This window comes from Anneissia japonica, unplaced genomic scaffold (genome assembly GCF_011630105.1).
Source record: "Anneissia japonica isolate Jap-2015-1 unplaced genomic scaffold, ASM1163010v1 scaffold376_len1572418_cov194, whole genome shotgun sequence".
Classification (NCBI taxonomy): Eukaryota; Metazoa; Echinodermata; class Crinoidea; order Comatulida; family Comatulidae; genus Anneissia; species Anneissia japonica.
Genome location: NW_022741166.1, coordinates 1000286 through 1025478, shown reverse-complemented (window position 1 = coordinate 1025478; position 25193 = coordinate 1000286). Strand labels below are relative to the sequence as shown.

General features: G+C 31.9%; 1 protein-coding gene across 4 annotated transcripts in view; it reads left to right on the top strand.

Moving 5' to 3' along the window:
• LOC117118591 overlaps nt 1-25193 on the top strand; it is a 75197-nt gene that overhangs the window by 30464 nt on the left and 19540 nt on the right. For 2 of the 4 annotated variants that reach the window (XM_033263218.1, XM_033263216.1), the window contains 8 exons: nt 3174-3360; nt 7584-7685; nt 9114-9248; nt 13097-13264; nt 19630-19762; nt 20460-20527; nt 20994-21114; nt 22358-22426. In XM_033263218.1, the coding sequence (XP_033119109.1) occupies nt 3174-3360; nt 7584-7685; nt 9114-9248; nt 13097-13264; nt 19630-19762; nt 20460-20527; nt 20994-21114; nt 22358-22426 (983 nt within the window). Of the gene's footprint in view, nt 1-3173; nt 3361-6913; nt 7039-7583; nt 7686-9113; nt 9249-13096; nt 13265-19629; nt 19763-20459; nt 20528-20993; nt 21115-22357; nt 22427-25193 lie in introns of those variants that run through there. The other 2 variants (XM_033263219.1, XM_033263220.1) reach the window with 2 other exon arrangements.

Here is a 25193-nt window from a genome sequence, read left to right as displayed (position 1 = left end):
GATACTCATTGGAGAGAAATTGAGATTGCTAATTACTTGAGGTCAGGGTGAGCTATTTTCGAAGCAAAAGTGAGATGGGGAAATGATCAGCCGTCATAGGTGTGTTACCTTAATGAAACTTAAATTTGAATTTAGTGGTACCATTTTTAAGAAGTCTTCATATTAAATTTTTAATTTATTAAATTGTTTTTGAACATGTTTTTCAAGTAATAGTACAATCATTCAAGCCAACAATGAAATTCTTGCAAAACAATATTTAAATAATTTTTTTTATATTTAATATTTATTTGAAAATTGCAATTAATTTTCCTAGTTTCTGATTGATTTTCTTTAGAAAATATATAGTAAAAACATTTACATTAATGTGTTTATATGTTTGTTATTACTGTATTGAAAAATCATGGGTCGATGATTTGAATAATAATAGTTCTGGCAAAATATGATTTTTTTTTCATATTATGTTTTGATTTTTTTAAATATAGTACAATAATTTTTTTCCAGAAACAAAGTATGATTTATTTAGAAATTACATTAATATTAATGTGTGTTAAATAATTAATTAAATAATATGAACATTTATATAATGCTCATTACACAGGTGTCATCACAATACACAAGGTATCTGCCGGGTGTGTTTACTATGTACTATTAAAAGAACTATTGTAAAGGTCAGGTGTCAACAATTTGAATATTCTGTATTAGGAAAATCCACTATGCATCAAAGGCTTTGGCAAGAATAGATTTGTATTTTTAATGTGTATGTTAAGTAATTAATTAATTAAGTAGTATGAGCATTTATATAATGCTCATTACACAGGTGTCATCACAATACACAAGGTATCTGCTGAGTGTGTTTACTAGATACAGTACTATTATTATTAAAAGAACTATTGAAAAGGTCAGGTGTCAACAGTTTGAATATTCTCCAAGAAAATCCACTATGCACCAAAGGTTCTGGCAAGATTAGATTTGTATTTTTATGTTTGAGGAAATGAGGGAATACTATAATATTCTTCAGCAGAAAAAACTGATTTGAGTAATAAAAAAGGTCAAATACCTATAGGATGATGTAAAAGATATTAGAAAGTTGTCAGCAATTATGTCCTTCCACATTTATACTTGTTGATAATTTCACACAGATCTGTTTTGTGTAATATATTAATTATAAAGTAATCCAAAAATTTCAAATGTATGATGAGAGGCATGAAAAGCCTCCTTGAGTATGGGCTTCCTGCAGAAGGAAACAGCTATGTAAAATATAAATAAACCTCCCTCCCCACAAAAAAAAACACCAAAAAGCAATTACTTAATATTGCACATTACAGGTATGTTCTAAAGTTTCAGTTTATTAATGTTAGCATTCTACGGAAAATATTTAAATGTGTACATTCAAGTTCCATGTGTTCCAATGTTTAATTAAAATGTAATAACTTATATTTAAAAAAATATAATAATTCAAATATTTAATTTAATTTAATTGCACATTTATCTCAACATAGATAAATTAGTAATATCAAGATCATTATGTTCTGTTTGTTACTTGTTACTTGTATTTAGCATTTCTTTTCAGTTATGAAGCGCTGTAAGCGACTCTCCACAAAAAGTCAAAAACATTCCCTGAGTAAAGCTTTCATAAAACCAAACCCATGCAAAGTGTGCTAACTAACTAATGCAATAAAACAGTAGAAAAATAAGAAAACAAACAAAACAATAAACAAATACGATCTACACATGTATGTCACAACAAAAATAGAAGAAAACTGCAAATATAGCACACGTTATACCCCTTGACTAGTGTTACTGACATTTTATTTTCATCATTGAATTTATAAGATTCCTTTAATAAGTGCAATACAATTATCAGCTAGCCAATAAATGTAAAATATCCATTTTTACCTAGATATCATATTATTGACCTTAAGGATAATTGCTCATGTAGTGTATGCCAAAAAAAAGTTCAGCTCCAGAAGCATGGTTGCTTTTTTAGCTCAATGAAGTATACTTTGGTGGTATTTGTGACAGAATATTAGGAAATGTTGTCTAGAATTAATATTTTTATATTTCTACTTATTCAAGTACATGTCATCTTGTTTACCATGTTATATTTGATCAAAATTTATCAATTGAATTTTGAAACTTGCTAACTTCAATGTACTCAATTTGTTCCTTATGTTTGAAGATCTGTTCATGAGCATAACCAATAATCATTTTCATCATCATCATCTCATCTTCACCAATCATCATCATGTCATCAATCATCATCATCTCATCATCATTTTCATCATCATAATCAATCATCATCTCATCAGCAACATCATTGTTGTCAATCAATCATCATCATCATCTCATCTTCACCAATCATCATCATGTCATCAATCATCATCATTTTCATCATCATAATCAATCATCATCTCATCAGCAACATCATTGTCGTCAATCAATCATCATCATCATCGCATCATCTTCACCAGTCATCATCATGTCATCAATCATCATCATTTTCATCATCATAATCAATCATCATCTCATCAGCAACATCATTGTCGTCAATCAATCATCATCATCATTGCATTATCTTCACCAGTCATCATCATATCATCAATCATCATCATTTTCATCATCATAATCAATCATCATCTCATCAGCAACATCATTATCATCAATCAATCATCATCGCATCATCTTCACCAGTCATCATCATATCATCAATCATCATCATTTTCATCATCATAATCAATCATCATCTCATCAGCAACATCATTGTCGTCAATCAATCATCATCATCGTCTCATCATAATCATCATTATTGACAACAGTATCATCTTCATGTTTTTAGCCTAGTCATTATCATTATCATCGTTATTGCAGCCACATCATCATCTAGTCTTATTATCATCATAATAATCATTATTTTCATCATCATATCATAATCGTCTTCATCACAATGACCACCATTGTATCAACTAACTGACAGATCTGTCTGTAAACTGTCATTCAAACAGAAAATATATATTGTAACGTTCTGGTTTTATATTAATTATACTTTTTAGCATCAGAACCCTATCATTGTGTACAGTACATGCTGCAAGCATGTACAGTATTGAACCAGCCTTGGTTAATGTGTGCAAACTGTTATCAACTACAATAAATAATCCTAATTTTTTTCATCACAGACGGAAGCCATTCATCTTTGTGCAGTACACCATCATCATTATCAATCCCGCGATCTAGCTTCAGTAGCAACCTCTCAGCTCCATCACTGGACACCGATGATGATGCCAGTATATCACTAGCCATGTCTACCACAAGCACGGATACTTTATCGTTGTGTACCACTAGCACGGAAGTCAGTGATATAGAGTGAGTTAAACTTGTACACAAATATTGTTTAGCCTGCGTAAATCCTATATCATCATTGAAATGTAAGCAGCGAGTAATTCATCTTTTGAAGTAAAAACCTTAAGAAAACTTTAGTCTTCTCTTCTGATAACGTAAACACAATTTTAATAACTAGAGTTGACATTCGATAAAGTGCATACATCTGAACAACCAGATCACTTTATTAATGTGAGTTTTTTACTTTCCGTAATCTTAACCTTGAACTTTTCACCCTAAAATTTAATCATTTCTTACTGCAGCTGAATTTTATGATGATCTAATCATTAGTTTTTGTATGTAATTTTGCTAAGGCGAGACTTTTTTATTTTTTAATGATCATAGGAGGAGGCGGAATAAAAATATAAATAACATTTTGTGTTCTTATTTAGCAAATAGTTTTGCCAAAAACACCCAGATGGAGGAGAAAATAAAAATAAAATTTATTGGTGAATGTAAAATGGGATGGTTATAATGCTTCAAATTTATATAATTAGGAAGAAATATACATATCTTATCTTTGGAGATTACAAGGCAGCAAAGGGCTTAATAAAAATAAAGAAATATGTTTACTTTTTTTCTGAAATTTCCATTTTTCGTAGTGGCAGGTGTGCTAATTGGCGAAAATTAAATTTTAATTTAATTTGAAATCATCAATATTTGCATTTGGCGGGTTTGCTATAACAAGGTATAAAAAAGTCTTGCCTGAAACAGACAAATAAACCCAGAAAAAGTTGACTGACAAAAAGCTGGCAGAGGTACAGTACAGTATTTTTCCATAGGAGGCTTGTATGTTGAAGCAGAGACTCGGTCCATTACCTGTCTAGCTACACAATTTGAATGTACGGTACAGCATTTGATTAATTTGTCCTGGCCATATCTCTGTTTTTGTGGCTGGGCTTGCGTTACTCTAGCTGTTTAGGCATCTCTTTTCGTACAAGAAGAAATTAAAGTGCATGTACTTGAAAAATAAACATATAAATATAATATGCCAGTCTGTAATGTAAAAAACATTCTAAATTTGCCCAAAAAAAAATCGAATTCTCTTTCTCATGGAAAATATGTCTGTATAATCATCTGAGAGATAACCTAAATATCAAGACCTTGTACATAGAATCGCATAAGCGAGTTGCCACATTGACGAATCTGGATTCAGTAGGATAAAGTCTGCAACATTCAGCAGAAAACCTATCACTTAGCTCATCTTCCTCGGCCCCTATGTCTCAAAGATCATTATGATAACAATGATTGAAACCACATTGACAGACATATGGAACAAATGTAATATAAATTTGGCAGAATTTGAAACATGTCATTATTCTTTTTTTTTAAATGGAAAAAGCTTTTCAGTATTGGCACTATATCACTTGTTAACAGCATTTTATGGATCCCTGTAAATAGCTATAATCAATTGATAATTTTCCCAACGACTCAATGACGTCACTCAATGACGTCAAATTTTATATGGCATTTATAATATTTAAGAATTCTTTGAATCAGTATAACAGATTCTGAAGCACTTCTTTACTACAGAGAATTAAGGAAAACTAGAGAATCATACATAACTGATCAGGTGAGGCATAGATCCGAAATCAACCTATTACTATTAGAAAGGAGATGCCTATGAGATGATCAATGTAGGTTTTTCTAATTTGTTATTCCTGTGGGTGCCCCCAGCAATTCTTTTCTCCTTATGCAAGCATTCCCTTCAGATTTAATTTATTGCCATTAAGAAAGTCATAATGATGATAAAACTAAGACTGATAAGTATAATTACTGAGATTAATAAAACTAGACAAATGATCTACAATGTGAACTGAGTTTATAATTTGGTGAATGATAATTGTAGGCATGAATTTTGTGATTGAGCAAAGCAGACAAATTGCAATAAACAGAATTGTGGGCAAAATTGTGGGACCTAGATGTGTTTGTCATTTCTTCATATTGAAACGGACTAGTCACGCATTTATCAAGATATTTACTGAATCATGTCAATCAATCATTCTCTGGAACAGTTTGCTTGTGGCACTATGTCAAAAAGAATTGTTTTAACAATAAAGTGATGCTGGAGCTTGTTGGGTAAATTCCTATCTTCAAATTCTAGGGTCTTGGGTTCAAATCCTGCATTTTCGGTATACTAACTAAGCCTTATTTTATAATGCGACATGTATATGAGTAGCACTCTTTATTCGTCATTTAATTTTTATTTTGCTGTTAGTTGAGTGTCCATTCAACATTTAATCAATCAATTAACTTTATTTTGGAGACAATTATGCACTACAGTATTTGAAAAATACACGGTAAAGGCCAATAATGAAGAAGGCCAGTCTCATATGAACATATTTCTTGAAAAAGCGAAACAGTGACAATGCATTTTTATTATCTAATTGATTTGTTATATCCAGCATCATATAAAAATTCCTAATTACAAAATCATAATATAGAACAAATGTCAGGAAGTACATCACATTGCCAACCATGCATAATTTGCATTTATTCATATTCATTAATAATATTTAATTTGTTAATGATTTCTTTCATAATACAACCATTCCCTGTGACCCTCTTTTAATTTTTACTAGTATTCATTAATATTTTATTTCTGATTTTTTGTCAATACTGATAAGTTTTCCAACTCATCAGATGTGCATTGTCATGAATATTAATGATTCATGCTAATAAATATTCATTAATATATAAATTCATCATTTATTTAAATCATCTTTATAATCTTTCCCATCTGCATGATTTCAAAATTATAATGCTCATATTTTTGCCTCAGATGAAACCTTCTTTGGTACCCCTATTGAATCCTAGTAAACCCCAAATTAGATGCAATGGTTGATGGCCTGAAAACACAGAGCCTTACCAAATATGGGTATATCAAGCTTCAAGGAGTTTATCATTGTCTCCAATGTTAATTCTGTTTGCCGGCCTTTGACTTAAAGCAGAGCCTAATACAAGTATCTTACAGCCTAGTTTATATATCAGCCTATCAACACTCCGGCTTAAAACTGAATAATGTTGATGATGCATGTACTGTTTTGCGTTGAATTTAATCGCTGCATACATATTTTTTTATACATATATATTGGTTAGGTAGTATTCAGATTTTATTGATAATTATAATAAATTTAATTATTCATTAATGTATTCATAAATCTCGTGTGAAAATTTAATGTAGATTGTAGTCAGATTTGTAATTTATGTGTAAATATTGAATGCCTATTATCGTAGTTTAGCAAAGGGTATTTAAGCATGTCTCATTATGAGGCAAGGGGCGGTTTTAACTTGTAAAAATATCGTTTATTCTTGCAAGGTTGAGCCTGTGAGCCTGGGATTACGGGCTAAATGTGTAAAGCTCAGCAACCAACTGGGATTGCTGCATAAATATCCAACCTAAATGACTACATAATGTGGAATGTGCAAAGGTGTCCATATATTTGGAATATTCCATTTTCATTGTAGGAGGTTTGCATGGGATATGCCATGTAATCCTAATTTAATTAATTTATGTTGGCATTCTCATAAAACGGTCCTTGCGTCTTGATCGAATACCTACTTTGTCCATGAACAGTCTTATGATATCGTAAGGCCAGTATCTTTTTCAGAGCTGTACTGTACCAAAAGACATAACAAGATGGCAGAGAATATATTAGATGAGTATGTGATTTTTTGTTCCTGGTACCATATACAATGGTGGTACAGCGTTAACATGAAAAACAGTGGTTAAAGTCCAAGCATGGTAAAATTCAACTGGTAACACAACCATTAGTGGTACAGTGGTAACTTAGTCAACTGTGGTTACATCTACTAGTGGAACAGTGATAAGATGATCAGCTGTAACACAACCACTAGTGGTACAATGGTTACATAACCAATTGGTACCACCACCAATAGTGTGAACACTACCGACCACTACAGTATTCTTAACATTTGCAAGGTCTAGTATCCTGATGACGAAGCAACTCAGTCGAGACGTTATCCGGTATCATCACCAGCAGTGGTAACACAGCTGTAGTCAAAACACTATCAAAAAAGTAGTACCATAACCAAGTGTAGTAATGACAGGGTTAACACAAACAACTGTGGTAACAACTAAAACAGTTAACAGTATTAATAATGGCACTGACACTACTACAGTGAACTGTACTGGAGACTGATTAATATGATGTTTAAACTAATGTTATGGTTTTTTTTTTTTTCAGCATTTATACAGAGTCGGGGGAAAAGATTGATAGAGAATACCTGTTGGCATTAGACAAGGAAGAGCTTGTGTTAAGAGTCTTACAAATGGAGAAGGAATTAAGGTATGATGTTTTAAATTGGTTAAATTATTCATCGTTGGTGGCTTCAAAGGGAGGGGGAAGCTGATCTGGCCCTTTCCACTAATTTTCAAAATTTAGCAAATGGTGAAAAAAAGAAAATTCTTCTAAAAAGTCAGAGAGTGCCATTTCCGGCCATCTAGACATACCATAATCATACATTTTTTTTACCTCAGCCCCAACCATAGTGGGGGGGGGGGAGTAAGCTAAGGTGTATATATCATGAAAATCCCTCTCTGGGTTCCCTCTATTTAAAATTCATGGATCCGCAACTGATCACAGAAATACTGTAATCTTCAAAGAATTTTTTAAGGGTTGCAAAAGCCAGAAACAATCACAAGTTGATGTGAACTAAAATTTAGTTCAAAATAAAAGTTGGAGATCGTTGTAGTGAGATTACCACAAAATACTTTTTTTGCTTTAATAAATTGTTAAAATATTTAAAATGTAATCAAGTAACATATTGTTTTCCTGAAGTTAAATGATGACAACAATAGCAACCACTTAACACCATCAACAATAATGTCCATGTTTCATTTTCACTTCATACAATTAAAAATGATCATCTAAATGGGCAAAAATTGTTTAGCGACGGTCAATATGACGGAGCAATGATAAATATCACAACATAGCCGGAGGTACCAAAAAAGTATTGTCTGCATAGTTGGTAAAATGATGACGCTATTCTTGACTGAATTTTCAAATAAACTAAATTTTACTACATGCATGTAAATTATATAATCTCTTAACAATAGATGTATAAAATAGTATAAATTAATCTGATGTCAATCTTTTCCATAAGACCAACTTATTGCTCTGATTTATATATATTCATCATAAGAATAATGCTTTAATATATGTTCATCGAGTGACATACAGATAAAACCTGATGACGCTCTGATAAAATTACCGCTCAATTATATTCAATTAGTAAAGTGTGTGATGCACACTCCTGACACATACATCGTTCACCTTTCTGTATTCTTTTTTTATAAGTTAAATTTTACTGTCACACCTAAGAAAAGATAAGTTTGTCGCATGTCCTAAAGGGATTTATTTTTGCAATTTTTTTTTTTTTGTTCACAATTGAAAACAGATTTGATGCATTTCAAAATTAGAGACTATAGCATGAGACTGTTTTTCTAGCCTAACTGTATGTTAATTAAGGTCTATCAAACTATACTTTTCACTCACAGAATAAACGTTAAAAATCAAGCCTCATTACGAAGAGTGTTAATAATGGGTACAATTTTGGTATCATCTTCACACTGACTGATAAATGCTTGTTGACATAGAATACCAGAGAAACAATAATAATTCCAAGAAACAATTTGTCTATGAGAAAAACATGTAGCTACACATTGTAGTATGAGTGTATTCATATATTTCATTTTTTTTTGTGGCATATTTTAGGATGTCACGGAAAGAGCTGAGCAAGATCAAAGACCGTGAGTCGGCCTATAAACAAATGTGCCAACAACGTGAAAAATATATCATGTCATTAGATGAACAATTATCAAGGTATCATGAAGAGGATATGCAGCATGTGTAAGCAAATCTATTAATATAATACAAACTTATAACTTATTAATCATTTTAAAAATAAAAGCGTGCTTCACATAAAATTACGTATAGTTATTTAGATTGCACGGCGACAGTAGGACGTAGAACGTAATGGCGTCACTAAAAGTCACGTGCTCATGCGAGAACGTTAAGGTAACCTCGTTGAGTAGATTCTGGAATGCAATTTGGCCAAATCTACGTATGCAGAGAACGTAGGATGCCAGGTAAGACGGTCACGCATGAGTGATTCTGTTCTAGCGTCACGTCGTCGCACAAATCGAAAGCTCCTCTCTGCTATGCATTTCACTTTACCTATCGTTGTCTTTCTTTACCCAGGAGTACAAGTGGGTACCTGGTAGGTCAAACACAAAATGCACTGAGAAACTCTACACAACATTACGGAATTCTTCCCAGGGAGCTAAAGTATATGTTATATATGTGCTTGAATGACCAGGCCGCCGGGAGTAATAATGTGAAGCCCTAATAGAGGATTGGTTGGCATGAAGCACTATATAAGTCTTAACATATTATTACCATTAGATGTGTTCACAGTGAACTATATCTAGTGATAAAATCTAAACCGGATTTGAGTATGATAGTACTACACTAGGGAGTCCTGGGAGATGCCCCGCGAATTTTGTGTGTGCAAGACGCCCGAAAATAACCTGAAGCGTTTTATTTTATTTTATTTTATTTTATTTATTTCCAGGCAAGACAATACAGTACAATAGATAAGAGAAACAAATGACAAAAACAAAAAGCCTGAGGATTACCTAAAAGCGAAATTAATCACTATCTAAAGGCTCTCCAAAACATTAAAAAGACAAACATTAAAATCTGAAAAATTCACAATTCATATATGTACAATTTATAAAAAATTAATAAAAATATTACAAAGATAATTACAATTCCATTAAGGTAAAAATATAATTTAATTAATTTAATATGATTTAATTAAAAAAATATTGCTTAAGTACATATTTAAATTTTGTGGAATTAATTGCACATTCCCTAATATTTGGAGGTAGGTCATTCCATAATAAGGAAAATAATTAAAAACAGTAAATTTATAACAATTGGTTCTAGCAAAAAAAATCCACAATTCATATATGTACAATATAAAAAATTAATAAAAATGGTGTGCAGTCATGCACCTGTCTCTTATACACATCTAGATGTGTATAAGAGACAGATACAAAAGAAAGAAGGAGGTATTTATAACGGTCAGAAATAAGTGGAATCTGAAGGAGGAATAAACGTTCAGCATAATTAAAAGTAGGATCATAATTAAAACAGGCCCCCGTAAACTTGCGTTGAACTTTTTCAAGAGAAATAATGTGATTAATTTGAAAAGGGTACCATGCCGGGATTCCATATTCAAGTATAGGTTTACAAAGGGTCTTAAAAAGTAACATCAGGGAAACGGGGTTATTGCATCGGACAATTCTTTTTATAAAACCAGAAAGTCTTGAGGCCTTAGCAGTAATCATATCAACAATATTTTATTTGCATACTTTGTAAAAGTAAAGTTATTAACTCTCCATTATCATTTTTTAAATAAGTATTTTCATAACGGATGCATTTAATAGTGTTCTTGTATCCTTGGCATATACCCTTAAATTGGCGGGTAATCAATTAAGGATGTTTATAGTAAAATGTTAATTGGAATCAAATGATTTGTCTCATTGGAAAAAATTAAATAACCTAATTGATGTTCAATGAGTTATTCTCTATTAATTGAATGCTTGTGGGTTTTCCTGATTTAACCACAGATTGTTTTATCTTTAATAGATAGGCTTTTATTGCTGTTTGGGGAAGTTGTCTATATTACAGTCTTGTATCTCCTCAGGAGTGACATTTTGCATGAGTTTTTTTTTTTTAACCTTTCTAATAACTAGCATTTTCAAATTATTGCTGGCCTTTTATGAGTTTCTTAGAATGTCACAATTTTCTACATGAATAAAACATGAACAGTGTTATACTATACGTATCAAACAAATTGAAAAGGAAAATTTAAATAGTTTAATATTTTTTCAGTTAGTTTGTATATAATTATATATTTTATATTTTTAACCCTACCACATATAGAAATGTTTCTAAAATCTATACTAATAAAATAATGTTTAGTGTTTTTTTTCCACCCACCAAATATCTCCGAAAGAATTTCAAGTATTATTTTCACACATGTTGTAGCTACCACCAATGGGATGAACATCCACTATATTAGGACTCGATTTTGTTATCCTACATGCGTTTTTTGGCAAAATTAACGCATTTTCTAGGTGATTTCTTCCTAATCTCATAACTGTTGTAGCGTCATTGTGCCACACACCCGACCTAACATGCACGTTGCAAGTCCCACATGCACATATTTAAAGCCATATGTATTCAGAGACCACAGCACCGCATTCAAACAACGAACATGTTGGAGTTAAGTTATTACTGTATATGTTGCATTTTGACATGGAAGAGGGTACTGTACTACAATTATTATCAAAATGGACAATTCCTCATGTGGACTATTTGACAGAGACACTCACACAAAACATATCTACAAAGAGGTCCTTTAGAAAAAATAATGACAAGGTACTGTAACTATAACATCCTCAATGATTGCCTCCTCAACTTCCCATAACATTTAACTATATGCCTCACCAACTTTTCACACTCATTTAACACTGTGGAGCACAGGTGTATGCTAGTATTAGTAATAAAAAGGTTTTAAAAAATGTTAATTATGATCAGTGTTTTGTTAATTTAGTACAAAACCAAACACTATTGATGTAATTAGTAATACTAATAAAAATAATGATGAGTTATAATGTTTCTTTAAAAATAAATCAATGATTTTTTTTTTTTTGTATTTTTGAATTATAATTTTAATTTGGGCAGCTGTGGGTATTGATGAGGACCGCCACCAGTTAAACATTGCTACATGTCCAATGTAAAGTGCTGTACATGGATTTTACAAAATTAATAATGATTAAATGCATCATGTCTTAATATATCTATTTTATTATTCTATATTTTAGTAAATTTATGAAAATAATTTTAATGTATTCTGTTGAAATACATGTATTGATCTTACTGATGCACCTGTGAATGCATGCATGGGAGAAAAATTCATAAAAGCATTGATCACGTGTGTTTGCATCAGACGCAAGATTATACTTTTTTTTTTAATGATGTCAATTGAAAGACGTCATCATGCTTGATTCATTGCAAGTTCAAAGTGTCTTGCTTGCATGATGGATTAGCATGGTAACTAGGCCTAAAGTTTCATTGTCAATTTTAATTTCTACACTGATGCTATATATTTTTCAGCCATAAGAGCTAAAATGGTTAGGGAGGGGGAGAAGTGGCGTCAGACCACATCTTTTTTGTATATTATGATGTTAAATGCTACGGTAGAACTCCTATTAGAAGGACACTTCGGGACTAAAAAGAAGTGTCACCTTAATAGGGGTGTTCCCTGAGTTGGCTGTAGTGTTAAAAATATACTTTCCTTTATTTCATGGTTGAGGTGAAGCTGAGGTAGGTATGTGTGAAATAAATGCCACTGCTTCAGGCCTAACCATACTACATTAAAAATGGTACTTATGAATATTCATAAATTTTTCCTTAATCATGAATATTTATGGTCAATTAATGTTTTATAATAATGTAGGAATTGATTTTAATTAGGAAGGTTAAATTTACGTTAATCTGCTTCTGGGTTAAACATTTTGTCTAAAGCCAAAAAATAGTTCATTCTTTCCATAAAAATTCTTATTCTTCAATTTAAAAAAAATAAAATCACAACATAATATATTTGTTTTGGCTAATTTGTGTAGACATACAGGATCTCCTGGCGGTAACCTAGAAGCAGCTAAACAGCGTATCCAAGATAGTGAGGACACGTGTCGGATGTATCAAGAGCAGAACGTCTTCCTTAACAATGAAGTTCAGAAACAGTCTGCGCTTCGAAAACTAGACAAAGAAAAAATTCACAAACAAAAGCGGTAAGTTTATTTACAATTTTTGTGTACATTATACATAAGTCATATAATTTATTGACATTCATTTAGACAGCCAGTGTACTGACAAAAACCCAGACAAATATAGGCTTAAAACCACACACAAATGCTATGGTGTCCCTGTGATAGATGGATTGTTAGTCTGATACATACTGTACCATTAAATCTTAAGTGAGAATGAAGACTCAGATTTTGCCTCAGTAATGACGCCACAGATGCAGGGACAGGTCATTGAGGCAACACCACACCCACAACATAGACAGATGAGAGTGTTAGTTGATACAAGACATTTGAAGCTATTTTTAAATAAAAAAACACTTTGGTAATCCACAGACACAGATAGACACACCCAAGGATACATACGCATGCATTTTGACAAAATGATGTCATTTTATTTGTCCATGTAATAGATGGATTATCTATATAGAATCTTTGATACAAGATATTTAAAGGTTATTTTCACTTTAATTAATTGTAACATAGAGGTTAAAGTTCAACCTGCTTCAATAGTCCAAGGATGCACAACACACCCAAACACTTGTACACACTTAGACAAAATGAAGTCATGTTTTCCATATGATTGATTGATTATTCGATAGAGCTTTAAGTGGAGACATGTTAGAGATTGTTGGAACATAGAGGTTGATGACTGTCGACCTAGTTGTAGTGTTTATAAGTATGATGGTCCTAGGCTACAGATAGATATCTAACACGCTTGAACCTTCACTAGCAGTGAGCATACGTCATATCACTTTACACAGTAGGCTGGATTGGCTGCATGTCATCCTGTCTGGGGGATAGCGTGAGCCTAAATACGAGAGTGTCGCTAGATATTGCATAAACCAGGGGAGTCAACATCCTTGGATTTTAAGGAGTAGCAACTTCAATCATATTGAAAATCTACTTTTATACATGGAAACATCAATAACATCAAGTTATAGTACAATTTTAATATTTTTTTTAAGTAATTTAATTCTTAAGTTAGGCGATTTTTGTGTTGAACTTTTTCCAAGTATTGATTTTATGTATTAATTTGTAGATTGTATTCATTCAGGTACGAAACATAAATACTAATACTATCAAATTGTGTTTGTTTACCTATATAGTAGAGTATAGTTAAAAATATACATGAAAATCATCAAATACAGACTTAAAATATTTTTCCTCACCATAAAATACAAGATAAAATTTGTGTAAGACTGTAAAAACAAGCTGTAATAAAACAATAGGTAATATATTTTTCAAATTTTTAAATTCAGTCAAGTCTGAATTTTATTGTACTTTTCAATAAATTTATATTGTTTCTTTTATGGATGGCCAATCAAAAGTAATTTCCAGTGAGGTCCAACATAAAACATAGAACATGATATAACAGACAAAATAGTAATAACCCAGTAAGATATAAAAACATGCAAATTTTTGATTATCAAAATCAAATACATCAATAAGCTAGGTGTGTCAAGTGCAGTTGACTGGAGATAATGAAATATAATCCTAAAGGTCTAATAATTAACTTTATTTATGCTAAGCCCATTTATGTACAACCAAGAGACTCTTCTACCATGGATGGGTGAAGATCAGCTTTAAATTTACTACAGTATTAAATTTAATTCATATGTTGCATGTGTAATAATCACCTAATACAAATATAAAATAACAATTTACTATCATCTATCAACTCCATATGATGAAAAGAATTACATCAAAAATTGGTATTAATAGTTCTTACAGCAAGTTGCATTAAACAATAAAGAGTACATGTGTTCTCAACAAAGTAAATTGAGATTTCATCGTGTAGTTGGTATGTACAATTGTCGCAAATAATTGTAAACATCATGATACCCGTACCTCATTTTCACTTTCATGTTCAGCACGCGAGGGCTTTGGGCGGATTGTTCAGGTGACTGTAGCTCAGGTGTTAGTAGGTGGAAGTCGTAGCAGGTAGTGAGGATATGTGTAGGCTACCTGACTTGTCAACTCATTTTTGTATTTCCTGAACTAGTCAATTAGACGCTTCCTGCTAGGTTATTCTGAGAAGGAGCCAACAACAAATTTTCTATCTATTAGTGTAAATTAAAAAACAAGGTATTTAAAAGAACCCGGTATTGCTTCTGTTGTAATAATAAGTATATCAAAATTCATTTGAAAAGAAGATTCTATGTGCTACTGTAAGCCTTTTGTTTTCAAAATATGTATACGTCCATGCTTAATGCACCTATGGTAATGAAAGAAAAGCTCTGGTTAAGATTTTTGCACTAGGTATTTTGAAGTACATAGATATTACGAGATCATTTAAGATTTCAAAATTAAAGAAAAACATTACATTTTGTCAGAAAATGAGAAAACTCACTCAATATTGCAAAATAGAAGTGTTTTTTATCATTAAGTGTCGTAACAAGTTTTTCAACTTTGACCTTTCAAACGATTGATTCATTGTTTCGTATTGGCGCTAGGAAGATAAAACACTGTATATATAGTAACTTACTTGTTACTTATTTTTGACAAATTTGCAACAAAAGTGTATGAAGACATGTTTTTGTAAATATATTCTTTACTACATATTCTGTATTATATATTTTTTACTATCTCAGTCTTCATACAAACTCTAATTTAATGTAAAGAAAGTATATACAGACCAACGTGAATGTGATTTTTTATTGTAATCTAAATCCAGAATTATCAACAAAATTAAACATTTTATTAATCTTTGCAACTGAATGCCAAAATTGTAAAGTAGAATTTGATTTTCCTTGTTCTTTCACACAAAAAGAAACTTTCCATCTTAAGTTTATGACCAGCATTTAGAGACATAACTTTCATTGTCTAATAATAATAATAATAATTTTAATTTCATATTTGCCAGCTGACTAACCATTACCTTTCAATAACATTTTGATACCAATGATACTAGTTTAAACAGCCTTTCACAGTACCTTACTGTATCTGGTGATTCTATTATGTATGAAACTAAGTTTTGAATACTTATACATAGAAAAATTTAATTACTTACTTTTTATATGGATTGATTTCTTTGGTTTGAATGAAAGTTAGAGGAAAGAGTGCAAATTTGTTTTGTTCAGGCTAATTGCCTATTCTCTTTCCTGGCGAATTGTATTTTTCTTGAATGTCAAATAAATATTATTAAAAGTCTTAAGACTTATTTTCAGTGGTGTCTTTCTCCTTGTAAATTGGGCAGTACACCGTGAGATGATCCCCTACTCTTTTTCAAAGCGTGTACTGTGTTCTATAAAGCCAGGCACTCACTCATTGGACAGTACACCGTGAGATGATCCCCTACTCTTTTTAAAAGCGTGTACTGTGTTCTATAAAGCCAGGCACTCACTCATTGGGCAGCACACCGTGAGACGATCCCCTACTCTTTTTCAAAGCGTGTACTGTGTTCTATAAAGCCAGGCACTCACTCATTGGCCAGCACACCGTGAGACGATCCCCTACTCTTTTTCAAAGCGTGTACTGTGTTCTATGAAGCCAGGCACTCACTCATTAGGCAGCACACCGTGAGGCGATCCCCTACTCTTTTTCAAAGCGTGTACTGTGTTCTATAAAGCCAGGCACTTACTCATTGGGCAGCACACCGTGAGATGATCCCCTACTCTTTTTCAAAGCGTGTACTGTGTTCTATAAAGCCAGGCACTCACTCATTGGGCAGCACACCGTGAGACGATCCCCTACTCTTTTTCAAAGCGTGTACTGTGTTCTATAAAGCCAGGCACTCACTCATTGGGCAGCACACCGTGAGAGGATCCCCTACTCTTTTTAAAAGTGTGTACTGTGTTCTGTAAACCCGGGTACTCACTGTGCCTTACTGTCGTCGGTCGACGCAATTCTATGCAGAACACAAATTATTTTTAACGGCGATCCGTTCAGACGGCATCGCGTCATCTGTCTCTCACCTGGAGCGGAGTTAGATTCGTCATGCTATGGTCGTATGACACAGTGAATGCCTGGCATTCCATGCATATGGGCCATATCATACATAAGACCAGCGGCTTAAATGTGGCATTCCATGCATACAGGCCATATCATACATAAGACCAGCGGCTTAAATGTCTCCTCCCAAAGACAGTGTATTAAAGCTTAGAATGAGGAAAAAATTGTCCTTGCTAAAATAATACTAATATAGACCTTAAATTTCTGAATGAATACATAAATAAATGAATAATAAATATTACAACAATAAAGAATAATTTTGTAATACCACAAGTGTATTCTATAAAGCAAACGATCCAAAGACATTCTTTCAAGCTGTGATTATAATTGGTTGTAATGTATCATGTGATATCTTATGTCAATATTGCAACTACGGCTATATTTCAATCTCCAATACGATTAATTGTAAATCATGAAAATTTCTGTCAGCAACTTAATCCAGGGATGTCATTCCATGCCACGATTTTGATTGACGTAAAGTACCATGGCAACAACATTCCAACTAAACTGTATTTCAGGCTCTGCGTCATAACACTAATTTAAATTGCAAAAATGCCCCTTTTAATTAAAAATGCGTACCTATTCCGATAAAGTCATCGTTAATAAATATCCAACTAAAGAAATGAAATCCCAAAATACTGAAAATTTAAGGGAGTGCAGCTTCAACAAATATTTAATGATATTAGTTTGAAATAATTTTTGAAACTTCTAAAAATAGATTTGATAATAATAATTATTTTTGACTGCATCACTCAAGAGACCTACTGAGTTGCACTATTCATATTTAAAAGCCATGAGGAATTTCTTTGTCAGTTTCAATACGATTCATCTCTATTTTGAAACTTTCATTTTTGAAATACTTTTCTGGATTTTTGATATGAATAAGTTGATGATAAATTTCAAATGAACTACAGTCATTAAAGATAGGAAAGTCACTCATTTTATAGCAAACATTTCATTCAATAATATATTTTCTTTATCAGCATTAAACAATGAGACAATTCATATCATTAAATTCATTTGTTTAATATATTTTTAATAGTTTTAGTTATATTATTGATTTTTTTAAATTTTTGTTCATGTATTTCATTTTTATATTTACATCACTTATATCCTTTACTTCACTTCATTTATTTCATATAAATAAAAGTAAGGCAATGCTTATTTAGCCGGTAGTATGCCTATTCGTTTACAAAGCATTTTCGTGATGATAGTGAGGGCGCACACCAACCCTAACTTTAAGGATAGGAAAATTTGAGTTTTAGGATAAACACTTTGTAAAAGCAACAAGATGTGATGCTTGAAGTGGTATTCTGGCCATGTTACAAAAGGTGGATTGAGTGTTATTTTTTCTTTTTTTTTGGAGAGCATGAACCAACATATTCTTGCAGTTAAGCTTGCAGAGATATACAGTATAAATGGCAATGGCATATACTTCCTTTAATGTGCACCACATTTCCTGATTTACTTTATTTTCCTGAGAAAGACATTGGCGACAAGAATTTGAAATGTATCGAAAAGAACTGGTAATCAAAAAGAATCCCAATATTCTGGCTGAGCTAATAGAGCTGACTGGAACCAACATTTAAACTGTCTGAAATTGATGGAGATGAGAGCTTAACAAGATGACAACCAATAAATATTGATTGTGATTCATCATTGTAAAAATCATTTTAATTTTTACAACATTTCTTCAACCTTGAGTTGATCAAATCCAGCTGGTTAAGACACTTTCAATCCCAGGGGCAAATCCGCAATGTTTTTTACCGTTTGCAAAAATTTAAGATCTGCAGTTCGAGGGAGAGGCTTTGAACCCTGGAATATAGGCATAATTTTTGTTTCTGCTACCAAGACGGAGGCCTTGTTTGATTGCCACTCCCTGGATTCTCTCCAGGGTCCTGGGTTCAAATTCTGCCAAATGACAATTTTTTTATTTCAAAACTGAAAGTATCTTCATGCTCAATATGTAGCACAATTTACTTGTATTACTCAGAAACTATTATTCTTGTCTTAAGTTATAGTGCTCCATTCATAGACTGTAATACTGTAGCTCAGGTGGGTTTTTATTTAAAAATAGGTGGTTTGGGTGTACCCTAACTGTGTAGATCATTCAAATCTTTGGTGAATGGCTGTAAACCAGGGATCCATATTGGAACGGTCTCCAGCACTCCTGCAGGAATCTCCCGGAAATTAACACATCTTCCGCAAATTCATAATTAATATTTGCATGTTTTTACTATTTATTATCAATTGTCTCACTGAAAACAGTGCCGATGGGTATCACCATATGCTGTCAGTCAGATATGTTAGGAAAGCTCATTTAACCAGATCTTCCGGAAGTGACTTCTTCCAAGTTGGGACCTTTATAGAAACTTGATGATCTTGTTCATATTTTTTAGATGTATTCAAGCGCTTGAAACAGAACTGCTTCAGACCAAGATTGATTTTGTGTGTATGCTGAGGGACAGTTTGGTAGTGACGTCATTGGATACCAAAGATAAATCACAAATCAGGTTACATCCTGAAAGTCAGGTATGTACCAAATCATTTCCCATATTGCAATTGATATTATACCCTCAATCCTCTTTTTACCCAGCCATCAAATATAGATTTTGAAATATACCAGGTTTTAAAGTGATATCTTTTTGTTATTAATTGATCATTTTATCTGGTTAATGATAACACAGTTAAGTAAAGGACCTGATGGTAATTTTTGCATGCAATAAATTTACTATTCCAGGGAAAACTACTATACTAATTGCTTTATAAAGCTTTATGTGACATTGGTGTGGTGTCCCCCATACAATATTATAGGCATGATGATATCATATATGTTACACTGAATTATGGGCATATCAAAGTTGTTTGTTATTGGACAAACCTTAAGTCATTTTTATCCTTTTTAATAGGTTTTTTTTTGTTTGTTATTGTTTTTGTTGTATTTGTGTTTGTATGTTTTCTTTCTCAAACCTTAAAAAAAAACAAACATTCATTCTTTATAATTAATTATACTCTGATATTTTAGTGTTCTTATTATTTATAGGAATATTAATTATGCTTGTTCACACATATATAGTCAAAAAAATCATGTTTTCCTAATTCTTTCTAGGTCTGCTAGTAGAATTCAAACAATGTTGTCTTTTATTGGACAAAATCTGGTCATCAAACATTTTCTTTTTATAATTATTAAATTCTTGCCGAGTACTTTATTTTTTTTTCTTTTTTACAGAAATGGAAAAGGTTTCAGCAAGTGTATGGTGAAGCCAAAATGATGTGTGATGACTTGGTAGATTTTAAGTAAGCATAACATTTTATGAAATCTGTTGAACTTACAAACCATTTATAGTCATGATTATAAGAAAAATATTATAACATAATTTTTTCTGACATTTTAAAGTTCTGTTTCCTTTCCGGACATTTGTAAACATGGCTTTCCTGTCTCTTGCTGGTGTAAAACTTTCTGCTGAAACCCAGTTCTGTAGGGACTAAAGCAAAAAAAGAAACACTTCTACTCTTCCTATTCTGATATGAATCATCATGTTTTTTCTTATGAAATTCACTATTACATATGTTTATGTCAATTTTTGTGATGTAACGTTTTAAACCACACAGACCATGATGCAGTACAGAATTTTGATAATAGTTTTAAATTTTCTTGATATGTTTGCATCATTCTTCTGCCTCACCCAGTGTGATTAATTGCATATATGTCCACTCCCCCACCCCCATTATTATCAAGGTGTCATTTTTTTTTCATTGTTAGAACAATGATGCAAGAAGGCTTTGTGGATAGCTACGGGTTTGTGAATTATCCAGATAACCAACCAATGCTAGTACAACAACTATGTAACAAAATGTGCACACAGTTTAAATCACAGATAAAGGTACTGTATTCAAAGATCAAACTCAGCTAAAGCATTTAGGATTAAATTTATGGGTGCTAGAATATGTATGATAAAGCAATATCCTTATTATTGCAGCTTTGTTCTATGTGTCCACTTATGAGGATAGGCATAGCATGTCCCATAAACTTCTCCTTACCCAGAGTAGGTGAACATACCTATAATGCTACATACCCATACATCTTACCTTAAATTTGAAAGATGAAACATGGGATGCAGAGACTAATTTTTGTGTTGTCGTTTACAATGATAGATGTAGCATCCGCATTATTTTTATTATTGAGATTATCCTTTGAGTCGTAGATAGCTAGAGTTTACTGGTTAGTCTTTGATAACAAATTAAATAGTATAGAATAAAGATATTAATAACAAGTTGGCCCTTATATAGAGCGTAATCACAAGGCCTGTGTCTACTATTAATCTATATATAGTAAGCGATTTGAAGTAGATTTTACACTTTTTATACCCATCCAACATACAGTACTATACCTCAGCAATTATACAGTTCATATGACAAGTCCTAATGGCACCAATAGTCAAATTAGATAATGAGTTGACAGTAATACAATGTTAATAACACTGAGTTAATAATAACACAGAATTGTTTAAAATAACACTGAATTATTACTAGGTTCACTTTATGTGAGTTAAAGTTTAGAAAATGAGATCACAGACATACATAGCCACATATGACTCATGAATCATTTTAGTACTGTATCCAAGATTTATGTGACAAATTTGTATGATTTGCTCATATATGGGAATGATGGTATCGTATATCCATTTATGGGCATGATAATGTCACATTATACCCATGTATGGTCAAATCATTTGTCACATAACATTTTACGGTGTGGATAGTCAAGCTTCAATGTATATAAACAAAATAAAGCGGAACTGTTGACTGGTGGTTAGGTCAGAATCTTTCTCAACCAGAAACATGCAACTGTTTTTAAATAAAGTCAAGATGCTGCCCTTTCTGAGGTCATTGGTTGAAACCTGGCCAAGGTCAGGACCTCCAAAACTTTGGGATGAAATTCTATGAGATTTACAAACATACTTTTTTCTAAATTTTTAAAAATTAATAATTAAAATATTTTATGTATTTTTATTATATACTAATATATAATGTTTATTAACATAATGCATTATAGTATAGTATTTTTTTAAATGTTATTCAAACTTTATGTAATATTTTCCTTTTTACTTTTATCTTGCATACTAGGAAGAAAGACAAGTTCTGCTACAATGGGAGAAGTACTTTGAAACACATGGAAACCAAGTTATTGTAACGGTAAGTTAAGCGATTATAAGAAAACCAACAGTGGGTGGAGCTGTATTAGTCAGGTAGACTTAAAAAAATGAAACACTGGTAGCGCTTTATTGACTAACTTTATATAATTTACTACACCAGCTTTTGCCAGCAGTCTATGCTAACTTCATCTGATGCAGTGAAGTGGTATAGAAAAGAGCTAAAATATGTACAGTTTAAAAAAACTATGTAATTATCTGTAAATGACAATGAATATAAAAGCTTTTTTAAACTATATATATTGCCATTTTTCTGTACAACTTTACTGTGCCTGGTGAAGCCAGCATAGACTGCTGGCAAAAGCTTGTGTAATACATTATAAGAAAACCAAGTCTTCAAACAAAGAATTCATAGTGAAAACCAAGCTATTGTAATAATAGCCCAAAGGGTCAAACCCAATTATTCTATAACTATATTGCTAAAGTGTTGCAATGAAAACTGAGTTATTTTTACAATAAGTTAAGGAGGCATAATGACAACCAAGTTATTATTACGATAAGTCAAAGGGTCAAATAAACCAAGTTATTCTAACTATTATTACTATTAAGCATTGCAGTGAAAGTTATTTTTACAATAAATTAAGGGGGCATAATGACAACCTAGTTATTGTTAATGATAAGTTAAGGGTCATAATGAAAGTTAAGTTGTTGTAGCAGTAAAGGTTGATAATGAAAGTTTAATGTATTGTAGCAGTAAGTTAAGCGGTCATAATTAAAACCAAGTGAGCAGTAAGGTAAACGATCATTATGGAAATCAAGTAGATATTGTAGTAAGTTAAGGGGCAATAATGAAAACCATCTGATACTGCTGTGAACAATAGTGGAAAATGGAAACATAGCAGGAAAAAAAATATTTTAGACTCCCACGCTTTAAAGTGTTATAATTTCATTAGTCTTATTACGGTGAGCACTTAAATGTCATAAAGTGAAGAGGATGTGAAATTTTTTGCATTTCTGTTGTAAATTTGTCTATTTTTTTCCAAAGCATAATCTGGTAAAAAAGAAGGAAAATAATTATTTTGTTCATGCAGTTACCTAATACCGGTAATCAACCATTCAATTTTATTTTTAAGTTAAAATGCTTCTCATGATCAAAAGGTCCAGACAAACTTTGAATTGATATAAACTATATTAAAATAATTAAAATTCAATTAAAACACTTAGAAATTTAGCTGAAAGACATTTAAAGTGTAACAGTTAAGTGCCAAGAAATATTGACATGGGATGTAAGAGTGTAAATGTTAAGGGGGATTGTGGATTAAGTGAGTGTGAACTAGCTGGCGAAAAAAGGTAAAAGTGTATATTGATGTGTATGCATCTGAGTGTTTGTTTTAACTCAACCGATTTTCAGTAAATGGGGTAGGGGTAGGAGGCAACTGGTGATGCAGGCTTATTTTGGGGGTTTTACAAAATTTGCACAGATGTTACAACTGCCAAAGCTAGCGTAGCTGTCTGAAATGGTTTTGGATACAGCTGTATTGTTTTAGTTGACTGCTTCAAAACCAATTATTTTTGTGGTCAAACATTATTCATAAAGTTTAACAAACCAATTAATTGGTTTATATCACCAAAGTCAGTCATGTAAAGGATGACATAATAACAATGTCTTTTTCATGGCTTCAAGGAAGGTGTGTGGGGTGGGGTTAATATACATACACTGTACTGTCTAACTCATCGTGTGACACGAATGCTAAGTCAATGCGACGGCTATTCATTACTCTGGTTGACTAATCTCTTTATTACTTCCCCCAGCCTGCCGCCCCCGTTGTATTTTCATGTACTTAATTACAAAGTTAATGATGGATGAGAGCTATATGCTACCATGCACAAGTATTCTTCTGCTGAACATGCATGCTTAATTAATTACACAGATCATGAGTCAATGTTTAAAGTAACTATATATATTCAATTCTTTCAGACAATAAAGGTTTTCCTATATCACCCATTATTAAAATTTATTGTTTGTGGTGAAATTTAGAAAATAAATACTTATTGTCTATTTATGAAAAAAATTATAAAAACATGTAATAAAATGGCATACTTACACAGATCAAAATAAATGTGTTTTTGCTATTTAGACGTTGAATACATAAATGATTTATTATAATCCAATTTAATTGTCAAAAATATGGAATAGTGTATTTATTCATTCTGCCTTTAACGTGATAACACTTTCAGTGACGCAGCACTGATCTCACTAGTGGATCACATGAACAAAAAAGTAGAACAAAAACAAACACACAAAAAAATATACAGAAACTTAACTAAAATAAAAAAGAACCAATTCAAATGAATTAAAAAGAAGGCAAGAGAACAGAGGGTGGTCAGAAAGATATAATTAGTTTTCTGTTTTTATAAAAGTTTTGAAATTTTTAATTTAATTCTATTTTAATTTGGTTTGGTAGTTCGTTCCAAGCCTTAGTTGCACGGTATAAGAATGTTCTCTTGCCTTGAATGAGTTTCCATTTTATCTCCATCAAGGTGTTGTTAGATTTATTCCTAGTGCACTGAGAGTGGCTATTTTGATTAAAAATGAATTTGTTACATAGGTAGGATGGGGAAATTCCTTTCAGGCACTTAAAAGTGAGTAATAATAGGTGTTCTTTCCACCTATCATTTAACCTATTCCATCCTAAATCATCCATTATATCCTTGATGGGTGTTTTAATGTCGACTCAAAGAATTCTTCGTAACCTATTCTGGAGAATTTGGAGCTCATTTAAAAGATTAGTTGTAGTGTTAGACCAAAT